This window comes from Oryctolagus cuniculus, chromosome 5 (genome assembly GCF_051225735.1).
Source record: "Oryctolagus cuniculus isolate XC-2025 breed Fujian yellow rabbit chromosome 5, ASM5122573v1, whole genome shotgun sequence".
Taxonomy (NCBI): domain Eukaryota; kingdom Metazoa; phylum Chordata; class Mammalia; order Lagomorpha; family Leporidae; genus Oryctolagus; species Oryctolagus cuniculus.
This window is the reverse complement of record NC_142871.1, coordinates 64,912,111-64,923,815: the sequence shown is the minus strand read 5'-3', so window position 1 is coordinate 64,923,815 and position 11,705 is coordinate 64,912,111. Positions and strand designations below refer to the sequence as shown.

The window sequence follows — 11,705 nt, the reverse complement described above, 5'->3', positions numbered from 1 at the left end:
AAGAGAAACAGAAGTTTGGAAGTGAAGTAAAAGAGAAATGGGAATGCTGGAAGATAGAAGTGAAATGGGAGAGGTAGGAATGCCCGGAGATAGAGAAATAGAGAAAAATAAGGCCTCCCCTCAACATGCCAATTAGAAGGCTTGGATTCGGTCTGCCCGATTAGTGAGGCGATGAGCACCTGGGCGGCTAGCCGCAGGTCACCGAAGACAGGCACGAATTAACATCAGTAAAGCTTCCCCACAATGCAACAATTAGGAGGCTTGGATTCGGTCTGCCTGATTTAAGGCGGTAAGCGCCAGCAAAGCTCGACCAGAGTATGAGCTGCAGGTCACCGAAGATAGGCACGAACCAACACTAATAAGTCTCCCCCACAATAAGGCAATGAGAAGGCTTGGATTCGGTTTGCCTGATAGAGCTTGTAAGCCCCTGCAGGCTCGACCAGAGCATGCGCTGCAGGGCACCGAACACAGGCACGCATCAGCGCCTAAAAACCTCCTCACAATGGCGAAGAGAGGACCCGGATTCGGTTTTCCTGATTGATAGGACTTGTAAGAGCCTGTGGCAACTCTAGCAAGTACAGCAGAGTGTGTGCTGCGGGACACCGAAGACAGGCGCGTATCAACGCCAAAAAATAAAAAGAAAGGGGGATCTGTGGGGAGCAATCCGGACTAGACTAAGTTGCTCGAATTAGGACTTATTCTATGCATCTGCTCTCCCACAATATGGCGCTGGGAGAGAAGTAAACAGCTTCCGCACAGCTGCCTCCAGTTCAACCAATTAACTGTAGGACTTGCTCCTGATTGGAGAGCAGCGTACTCAGCCGAGTTGGGATTGGCGGAGGAGGACTATAAAGGAGGAGAGAGACGGCATGCACCAGGAACATCTATGGGGAACATCTAAGGGAACCCGTGCAGCCCCCAGAGAGCCGGCCGGCGGTGTGCCGCTCCCCTGCGGAAGTGGGGAATGCGGCCAGGGGGAACTGCCCTTCCACGGAGGTGGAAGGGATAGTAGCCAACCCGGGAAGAACCAGCAGCAAACCCAGGGAGGGCCGAGCAGACGAAAGAACAGCGCAGGGTCCTGTGTCGTTCCTCCACGAAGAGGGGGAGCGACACTGGGCACTAGTGAGCGGGTGTTGCAGTAAGCCACTAACTTGGAGGTCATTTGTCTGGCAGCAGTGGAAACCTTGGGAGACACAGAGAGCGCTGGTCTGCTGGCTCCCAAAACCCCCAGTGGCTGAGACTGCGCCAACGCTGATCTTCTACACACGAGGACTGTCAGACTGCACACTCCCAGCAGAAGGAGAGCTGGCCAGGGGCTCACTCTAATATAATACCTCTGAGGCGAAGAGGAATTTGGCCTCCCTGCCTTCAGGGGCTTCTAATCAGGTGCTCAGACCAGCACGGAAGGAGCCTGATGCAGAGCAGTGGAAGAAACAGAATGCTGAGTAAAGATCAAGAGAAGAGGAGTCCAATCCAACCAATGAAATGAAAACCTCATTGGAGGGGCCAGCGCTGTGGCTTAACAGCGTAAGCGTCTGCCTACAGCTCCAGCATCCCATACGGGCACAGGTTCAAGTCCCGACTGCTCCACTTCCAATGCAGCTCTCTGCTGATGCCCTGGGAGATCAACAGAAGATGGCCCAAGTCGCTAGGCCCCTGCACCTACATGGGAGACCCAGAAGAATCTCCTGGCTCCTGGCTTTGGATCAGCCTAGCTCTGGTCATTTCAGCCACTTGGGGAGTGAACCAGTGGATGGAAGATCTCTCTCTCTCTGTCTCTCCCTCCCTTTGTCTGTAACTCCGCCTCTCAAGTAAATAAATAAATCTTAAAAAAAAGAACTTCATGGAGGAGGTGGCATGTGACAGGAGCCTTGAAGGCTAAGTAGGGTTTTATTTCAGGGATGAAGGGAGGGGATTAAGAACAAGTTAGAGAAGCAGTGTGTTGCTCAATAGCACAGGACAAAGGAGATTTGAATAACTCATCAGGGAGGTAGAATGAGTTAGGACAGAAACATATTCTCGGTACACAGTGTGAAGCCTCCTGAATGCAGGCAGTGATGTGTTTCGTGATTCGGCATGGAATGAGGAGCCATCGGAAGTTTGGTGGCCAGGACAGAACAGGGCAGGAGAAAGGTGAAGTTTGTGGAGGGTGGGTTATAGTAAAGGCAGCTAGTATATGGTGCTATTTGCAGGCCATGAGAGTAGGATTGGCAAACGTTTAATCAAAGTTTGCATTGTGGGGACAAAAAACAAGGGAGACGACATTCACAGTCACTGGGGAACATTAGACTTTTTTTTTTTAATGTATTTATTTATTTGGAAGGTAGAGTTATAGAGAGAGAGAGAGAGATCTTCCATCTGCTGGTTCACTCCCCAAATGGCTGCAATAGCAGGATCTGGGCTGATCTGAAGCCAGGATCCAGGAGCTTCTTCCAGGTCTCCCATGTGGATGAAGGGACCCAAGGGCTTGGGCCATCTTCTACTGCTTTTCCAGGCCATAGCAGAGAGCTGGATCGGAAGAGGAGCTGTTGAGACTTGAACCAGCATCTACATGGGATGCCAGCACTACAGGAGGCAGCTTTACCCACTACACCACAGTGCTGGCCCTGGAACACCAGGCTTTGAATAAACAACACAATGAACCTAACATCTGACACAGAGCCAGCCCTTGACCCAGCTTTCCTCCATTCATCCCAGTAGGCGATGGTGTCTCCTGTCTGCTCTGTCCAGCCAACTGTACCAAGAACTGCCAGAAGGGCCCAGGCCACCGTGGTGGAGGAGACAAGGATGGCTGCAATGCTGGGCTGTCAATGCGAAGACCTAGAAGAGAAGCACAGCTTAAGGACCACAGGCCTGAGAGGGAGAAGAATGCACCAGCTGCTGCCATAGACTCTGGGAAAGGGCGACGTGGAGTCCTCATTTTGCTTATCAGTAGTGAATTTTAAAAACGGAGAGGAGTCCTTGAATTTCTCCTTTTTTCTTGGTATAAGATTTATTTTATTTATTTGAAAGGTAGAATTACAGAGAGAAAGGGAGAGGGAGAGGGAGAGGGAGAGAGAGAGAATCGAATCTTCCATCCACTGGTTCACTCCCCAAATGGCCCCAATGGCCGGAGCTGAGCCACTCTGAAGCCAGGAACCAAGAGCTTCTTCCAGGTCTCCCATGCAGGTGCAGGGGCGAAGCACTTGAACCATCTTCTGCTGTCTTCCCAGATGCACTAGCAGGGAACTGGATCAGAAGTGGAGCAGCCAGGACACAAACCCGTGCCCATATGGGATGCTGACATGGCAGGTGGTGGTTTAGACATTTATGCCACAGCACCACCCCCAAATGTTTCCTCTAAGATACCAGTAAAACTGCACCCCACCCTGGCACCTGCACACACACACACACACACACACACCCTCATGACTTTTACAATGGCAGACACAGAGAAACAGTTATTCCTGTGAATGCTCAGTTGGCCTGTCCTTGATGGCTACTCAGTAGCCACACGCGAGTCCTCCGGGCTCCTCCTTGGACACTGGCTTCCTCTGCCTCCCTCCTGCCTGCCCACCTGGCCATCGTACAGGGTGAGAGGTATACAGCGTTGTCTTTGTTCAGCTACTAGCAGACGAGGGAAGGGCAGAGTGGGCCAGCGGGCTGTCCCTCCTTCCCCCTTGGGTCCGGGTAAGCACACATCTTCCACCCCCACTTTAAAGGCAGACAATTTGTTTTTATCATTTGCCAACACAGCTGAGGATGATTATTAATTAATCAAAACCACTGACTTTTAACTTCCCACGCTCTCCCTAGAGATGCTGCAGTGACAGCTTGCATCTGGACTTCAGAGCTGTTTAGATAGAAGTGGGCACCATGCAGCAAAGAACTTGTTTTATTTTTTTTTCTCCCGGTTTATTCTTCTTAAAATGCAGCACTAGCTAAAATCCCACATAGCCAGTAAACTTGATTTTAAGGTGGTCTCATTTTGTGGGACTGCTGTTGGTCTTTGTGTATAGCTCCCTTTGAAACCAGAAACGCTACGTCAGGATTTCACAGAAAGGAAAATCAGTTCAGAGCGCGTTTTCTGTTCATCAAAAGCTCACCAGCAGTATGCTTCCAGGAACAACGAAGCCCCATCGCCTTACTCTGTTTGCAGGGTTCTGTTCTGGGGTCACCCTCCAGACTCAAGGTCTTAACGATGCCTACCTAACAGTTTCTGAGAGCTAGCTTGCAATGTTGCATTCGAGGGATCCACACAACAAAGGATGATCCCGTTTAGTTCGCGGAGGTTTTAGCCACTGAATCCTTTCTCCCCTCCTTAGAAGCTGGTGCTGGTCCCTTCTGAACTTGACCTTCGTGGCCACACAGTGGTTCTTAGCATGAAAAGAAAGCAGAGGCAGCGGAGTGCTTGCCTCCAATTAGACTTCAAAACTCAATAGCTGCTCTCTAGAGTAAGACGAAGCCCGCTCTGGCTTCAGCACCTGCCAGGGGATACGATAAATGTGTGATGCCTTTGTGGGTGCATACACTTTGATAAAAGATTTTAAGCTAAACCAATGTAGGAGGAAGGCTTCACTTCCGTTTCAGGAGGGCCATATCACCAGTAACTCACATGTCCTCTGGTGGATACAGCAACCTACACTTGGAAAAGGGAGCGCAACAAGACCCCAAGGCCCGTCTTTCAGTAATCTATGTTCCAGATGCGCCCCATCTTTTTTTTTTTTTTTTTTTTTTGACGGGCAGAGTGGACAGTGAGAGAGAGAGACAGAGAGAAAGGTCTTCCTTTTTGCCGTTGGTTCACCCTCCAATGGCCGCCGAATCCAGCGCGCTGCTGCCGGCGCACCGCGCTGATCCAATGGCAGGGGCCAGGTACTTATCCTGGTCTCCCATGGGGTGCAGGGCCCAAGCACTTGGGTCATCCTCCACTGCACTCCCTGGCCACAGCAGAGAGCTGGCCTGGAAGAGGGGCAACTGGGACAGAATCTGGCGCCCCAACTGGGACTAGAACCCAGTGTGCCGGCACTGCAAGGCGGAGGATTAGCCTAGTGAACCACAGCGCCGGCCAGCGCCCCATCTTCTGTACACCAACTCCTACAGCTCTTTAGCTAGTGATCAAACCATCCAGGCTTTTGTTTCTTTTCCAAGCCTTCCTGACACCTGTCTTTTTCCCCTTGGCACCGGTCATTAGCATCTCCAGAGGAGATGTGTAGAGGAAATAAAAGGAGATTACAAGCTCCTGTTGTGACAGTCTATTTACTTCTTGTCAACAGACAGAAGAGGAAGCTAATGGCCAAGATAAGTTTAGATAAGGTATGTGGGCTAGCGACAAAATTCATTTATTCATGGTTACCTTCCCAATCAGCTAAGGATAATGGGAGGTTATCTTTATCATATATGTTTTCATCAAGTTAAGAGTAAAATTCTTCAGTCATTTCTAAGAGCTGGTCAAAATAACAAGCTAAAACTACTTAGCCATTTATACTTTGGTGACATAAAACTGATCTAGCAGATACCAACAGCAGAAAATTCACTCCACTGTTTGACACTCAGAAGCCAACTCCTTCTGGAAATTGACAATTTTCTTATCTCAAGTTATTTAGGGTTAAAATGTAATTCAATCAGGAGGGAGGGGGGCAGTGTTGTGGTGTAACAGGTTAAGCCACCACCTGTAATGCCAACATCCCATATGGATGCCAGTTCAAGTCCTGGCTGCTCCACTTCCGACCCAGCTCCCTACTGATGCACCTGGGAAGGCAGAGGAAGACGGCCTAATTCCTTTGGCTCCTGCACCCACATGGGAAATCCAGATAAAGCTCCTGGCTCCTGGCTTCAGCCTGGCCCAGCCCTGGCCATTGCGGCCATTTGCAGTCAACTAGCAGAAGGAAGATTTCTCTCTCTCTCTTCTCTCTCTCTCTCTGTCTTTCACATAAATATAATAAAACTGTAAAAAAAAAAAAAAGAATTCATTCTTGGGTTAATAAGTGTTCTGGGACAACTTACAAGTTCTTCTGAGCTGGTGGGAAGAAGCAAACTGAATGGATAACTCAGGATCTTTCATTACCAGTAATACAGAATAACTGAAAGGAATTTAAGCTCCGAAGACTAACTTACTACAGTCCCAACAGGTGAATCGCACAGGACCCAAGGGTGGGGCAAAGACCTGGGTGGCTTTCAGGACTTTCGCTTCCCTCCCTGCCCTTTGTTTTTCTAATCCATCCGTCTCTTCGTCCTCCTCCTTAGATTCATCCCTGTCACTTGTCACTGCTTTTCCTCCCCATACATGGGGCAGGAGACACAGCCGACCTAGGATCCTAAACTTTCACTTTTTTTTTTTAAGATTTTGAAAAATTTATTTGAAAGGCAGAGTTACAGAGAGAAGAGAAGAGGAGAGAGAGAGAGAGAGAGAGATTGATTCCATCCTCTGGTTCACTCTCCAAATGGCCGCAATGACCAGGATTGGGCCAGGCCGAACCCAGGAACCAGGAGCTTCTTCCAGGTCTCCCATGTGGCTGGCAGGGGCCCAAGGACTTGAACCATCTTCCACTGCTTTCCCAAGCACATTAGCAGGGAGCTGGATCAGGAACTGGCACCCACATGGATGCCGGTGGTGCTGGCCCCTAAACCTTCACTTTTGCAAGGTCAACCACAGGTTCAGAGATTAAAATTCTTGAGTGTTTGATTGGCTCAAGTATCTGCCTGTGGCCCAATCAGCTCCAATTCTAGAGGGTGGGATTATGAATGAGTCTGGATCTGGCTGCTGGGTGCTAGAAGGAGTGCTCAGAAAGAGTGTGGGGGCTGTGGCAGGACCACATGGACAATTATTAATCCAACAAAGAAAAGAGACTGGCTCACACAGAGAAAGAAAAGTAAAATCATTTAGTGACAGTGACTATGAAGGCAAAAATCTGATTAGAATGAATGCAAAGGAATTAACCAAAATGGCCCACCTTCTGTAGAAGTAAATACATTTAGGATGTGCATAAAATGGAACCCCTAACACAGCAATGGGAAAAAAATGAAATACAGCTACACATTCCAATATCAATGCATCTCAAAAGTATAATGCCATGTGAAGAATGCAAGTCAAAGCAGTATGATGCCAACGCCGGCATTCCATTACGAGCGCTAGTTGGAGTCCTGGCTGCTCCACTCCTCATCCGTCTGTCTGCTAACAAGGCTAGGAAGGCAGAGGAAGATGGCCCAAGCACTTGCCACCCATGTGGGAGACCCAGAGAGAGTTCCAGGCTCCTGGCTTCAGCTGGCCCAGCCTCAGTCACTGCGGCCATCTGGGGAGTGAACTAGTAAATTGAAGATCTCTCTCTATCTCTCCATCTCCCCCTTTTTCTTGGTAACTCTGCCTTTCAAATAAATAAATCTTTTGTTTTAAGTCTGAACATTTCCTTTTCTTTTTTTTTTTTAAGATTTACTTATTTATTTGAGAGGTAGAGTTACAGACAGAGAGAAGAGAGAGAGAGAAAGAGGTCTTCCATTCCTGCTAGCTCACTCCCCAAAGCGCTGCAACAGGTGGAGCTGGGCTGATCCAAAGCTGGGAGCCAGGAGCTTCTTCTGGGTCTCCCAAGTGGGTGCAGGGACCCAAGGACTTGGGCCATCTTCCATTGTTTTTCCAGGACATTAGCAAGGAGCTGGATCAGAAGTGGGGCAGCTGGGATTCAAACCAGCGCCCAAATGGGATGCCAATGCCGCAGGCTGAGACTTAACCTAGCATGCCACAGCGCCAGCCCCTCAAATAAATAAATCTTAAAAAAAAAAAAAAAGGAAGTCACATAGGACACATATTTGTGGCTACAATCCAACTATACAGAAAAACAAGAGAACAATAGACTAAATTCAGGACAGGGTCATGTGACAAGTGGGAAAGGAAAACACAACCAGGAAAAAATGAAGAGAGTTTTCAAACATTTTGGGAAGGTTCTGTGTATTAAGCTGAGGGTGCCTCTGGTGGCATTAATTTTATTGTATTTAATCCGTACTGGTGTGCTCTTTTTGGTTATATATTTTATAATCTTCTACAAACTTAATAAATGCCAGTAAGCCAGAGTTCCATTCAATGAAACCAGCTCTGTGGCCTGGGACTGCCACCTGAGTTGTGCTCACTTGGTTGGGGGCCACAGTGAGTAATTGTGCTTGGGAAATGATTTTCTGGTTTCTGGCCAGGAAAGTGTGTGGGTGGCCTGTCAGCCCTGTGGGCAGAAGCGTGCGTGAGGTGTAGCCGTGCTTTTCTTGGGTCTTTGGGCCTGATAGCGAGCTGCAGCAAGTGCGCATCTCTGTTCCCGGCACAGACATTCCCACCATCTGCACTCAGGATTTCCACCCCAGAACAAATACAAACCGTTGGGCAGTGTCTTAAGACTAGCCATAGAGCTACCATCTGACCTGGCAATTCTACTCCCAGGTGTACAGCCAAAATATTGAAAGCAGAGACTGGAACACACTGGATCTGGGCACCACTATTCATAGCAGCACTATGCACAATAGTTAAAAGGCAGAAGCAATCCAAGTGAGCACCAACAGATGAATGGATTAATAAAGTGTGGTATTTCCATATAGTGGAGGATGATACTCCCACCAGTTCGGATACGAGCTACAACATGGGACATACCTTGGAACCATTATGCTTGGTGCAATGCGCGAGACACAAAAGGACAGACACTGTTCTTGTATAGTCTTTGAAACAAGAGCCAAAAATTGGCTTCGTTCCTGTAGAGCCCACGGATGCACTTTGGCGGCGGCGGGGCGGGGGGGGGGTAGTCAAAGGATCTGTGGGCAGGCAGAAGTCTGTTCCCTACGCTGGGCCTGGATCAAGTCTTAATTAAAACTCTCCAGACAGCATCAAGCAGTCGCCGATGTGTCCTTGAATTTTCCGGTCCCCAAACAAGGTGCTTAGAAAGAGTTAGGCTGCTTTTTCAATGACTTTATAGAGTGGGCAGTGTTTTGAACTGAGGAGAAACCCAAAGGGGAGGGGTCTGATGGGAGCTTCCCCTTGCTAGCAAAGGCCAGAGCCAGGACTGCCGTACGATGCACCCAGCCTCAGAGAGCAGTCCAACCAACCTGCAGGATTTTTTCCCACCTGTGGGGACCGGTGTCAGGGGCTCCTTCAATCCTGAGCAGGAGGGTCTTTCTTGTTTGTTGTTTTATATTTAAGATTTATGTATTTATTTATTTGAAAGGTAGATCGACAGCAAGAGGGAGAGACAGAGGCAGGCAGAATTTTTCCATTCGCTGGTTCAACTCCCCAAGTGACTGCAACAGCCATGGCTGGGCCAGGCCAAGGTCAGGAGGCAGACACTTCATCCAGGTCTCCCACATGGGTGGCAGGGACCCAAGTGCTTGAGCCATTATCTTCCACTTTCCCAGGAGGCTGGATTGGAAGTGGAGCAGCCAGGACTTGAACCAGTGCTCCGATGTGGGATGCTGGTGTTGCAAGCAGTGGCTTAACCCACTGTGCCACAACACCAGCTCCAGGAGGGTTCTTTTTAAGACACACCTGTGGCCTGAAGGTGTTCTACTGACTGACAAGCATTCCCTAGGGACAGGGTCTCTACTACATGGTGTCCCAGCACACAGTGGAGCCCACCAATTGGGCCCATACATTGGCCTGGTCTTGGTGGCTCCACCCAGGCCAGTGCACAGGGCCCGCAGGGTTGTCCTGTTTAGTGGGGATTGGCTGGGGAAGGCGCCCAGCTTCTCATCACTGGCTGAGTGTCTGGCTCTCCTGGAGGCTCCACGTGGACGGGCTCAGTCCGATCCAGAACACAGGTTCTCCTGCAGTCTCCAGGAAGCCTTGGACAGACTGAGCTCATGTTAGCCCCCTTTGACCTCTCCGGAAGGTTCTCTCAGCATCTCTCTAGCTGAGTAGTGTCTGGCCATAATCTTCAATTCTGTGTGGCCTTGCCCATAGTAGTTCTTAGCATCAGTTTTTTTTTTTTTTTTTTTTTTTTTTTTTACAGGCAGAGTGGACAGTGAGAGAGAGAGACAGAGAGAAAGGTCTTCCTTTGCCGTTGGTTCACCCTCCAATGGTTGCCGCGGCCGGCGTGCTGTGGCCAGCGCACCACGCTGATCCGATGGCAGGAGCCAGGTGCTTCTCCTGGTCTCCCACGGGGTGCAGGGCCCAAGCACTTGGGCCATCCTCCACTGCACTCCCTGGCCACAGCAGAGAGCTGGCCTGGAAGAGGGGCAACAGGGACAGAATCCGGTGCCCCGACCGGGACTAGAATCCGGTGTGCTGGTGCCACAAGGCGGAGGATTAGCCTAGTGAGCTGCGGCGCCGGCCAGCATCAGTTTTTATTCCTCAATGTTCTACCTTTAGCTTCTAGAATCCACTGGCTCCTGCTCCGCGAGTGGCAGTTGTTGGCCATGAGCCCCGGAGGCTCTTGTTTACCGACTTGTTTTCCTCAGTCTTGGTGTGCAGGGAAGAACATTGCTACTCACCGCACCACTAAGGGGTTGTGTGTTTTGGCACCGATCACGGCAGTGCTTTGGCCCTCAGTTTCTTCCCCTTAGCTCATCTAAGATGCATTTGTGCTCCCACATCTCGTCCTCTATGACACCGCCATTCTGGGGCTTCCCTGGAGTGCATCAGTCATTCATCCAACGACTGTTAACTCAGCAGCTACCACGGGCCGACCTCTGTGCCGGGTCCGGGTCCAGGGGGTAGCCTGTGATTGGGATGTGGCCATCGTTCTCAAGGCATTTATAGTTCAGTTAAAAAAAAAAAAAGAGTCACCAAGTTAAAAGAAAGGAACTGTTCATTAATTAAAGGTGAACTCAGTGGAGTAGGCTGGGACAATTTTAAGGTCACCTCGTCCTGACTCTCAAGGGTCACTTCTCTTCATTGCCTGATGTCCAGTGTCTAGAAAATGGTTCTTTCATATATATTGTATGGGTTTTTATTTTGTGGGAGTTATTTCACCTGGGAAAATAAATTTGATAACTCTTATTCCACATTGGCCAGAAGCAGAAGTCTCCTTGAATACTAAAAAAAAAAAAAAAAGTTTTTAAAAATGTGTTTATTTGACACAGAGAGATAGAGAGAAAGCTCCCGACCTGCTGCCTTACTCCCCGAATGCCTGCAGGAGCTGGCACTGGGCCGGGCTGAAGCCAGGAGCCTGGGGCTCTTTCCATGTCTCCCATGTGGATGCTGGGGACCCCAGCACTTAAAGGCATTGCTGTCTCCTAGGGGCTGCTTTAGCAGGAAACTGGTGTCAGGAGCCAGTGGACATTGAGCCCAGGTGCTCCAGGAGGACACAGGAATCTCAACTGCTAGGTCAAATGCCCAGCTCCCACCAAACGTTTGCAATCATACAGTCCAGTATAAAATAATTGAGCCTGCATCCGCATATTTGTTTATAAACTATACACATGGATACTTCCGAATATGTGCAATGAATATTAGTCATATTCATTACTACTCCTATTAGCAAAACAGTAAAACTTAATTTCTTTCTTGATTTTTAAAATTACAATGTAGATATGAATAGAGATTAATGTATGTTTCTTGCATTCCAGTAGATCATCTACATATTCACAAGTTCAATGTCAAAAGACTCAGGGAGTCCAGTTCCATGAACTTCCAAAATTGGTTGCAAAAGGTACCCAAGACACTTGGTCTGGGTGGAGTGTGCATGTAGTTCTAAAATGAGGCTGTCAGGGACCACCACTGTGCAGCGGGGTCAGTCCCTGACTGTGCTGCTGGCATCCCACGT

The 11,705-nt window shown here is 49.1% G+C and overlaps 1 protein-coding gene across 9 annotated transcripts in view; it reads right to left on the bottom strand.

The window, feature by feature from the left end:
* Positions 1-2,271: 2,271 nt before the first annotated feature.
* The window catches only part of ATG5 (autophagy related 5), a 189,024-nt gene continuing 179,590 nt past the window's right edge, over positions 2,272-11,705 (bottom strand). For 3 of the 9 annotated variants that reach the window (XM_070073740.2, XM_070073739.2, XM_070073746.2), the window contains exon 8: positions 2,272-2,820. In XM_070073740.2, the coding sequence (XP_069929841.1) occupies positions 2,588-2,820 (233 nt within the window). In that variant the 3' untranslated portion in view covers positions 2,272-2,587. The remainder of the gene's footprint in view (positions 2,821-11,705) is intronic. The other 6 variants (XM_089332783.1, XM_089332788.1, XM_089332791.1 and 3 more) reach the window with 5 other exon arrangements.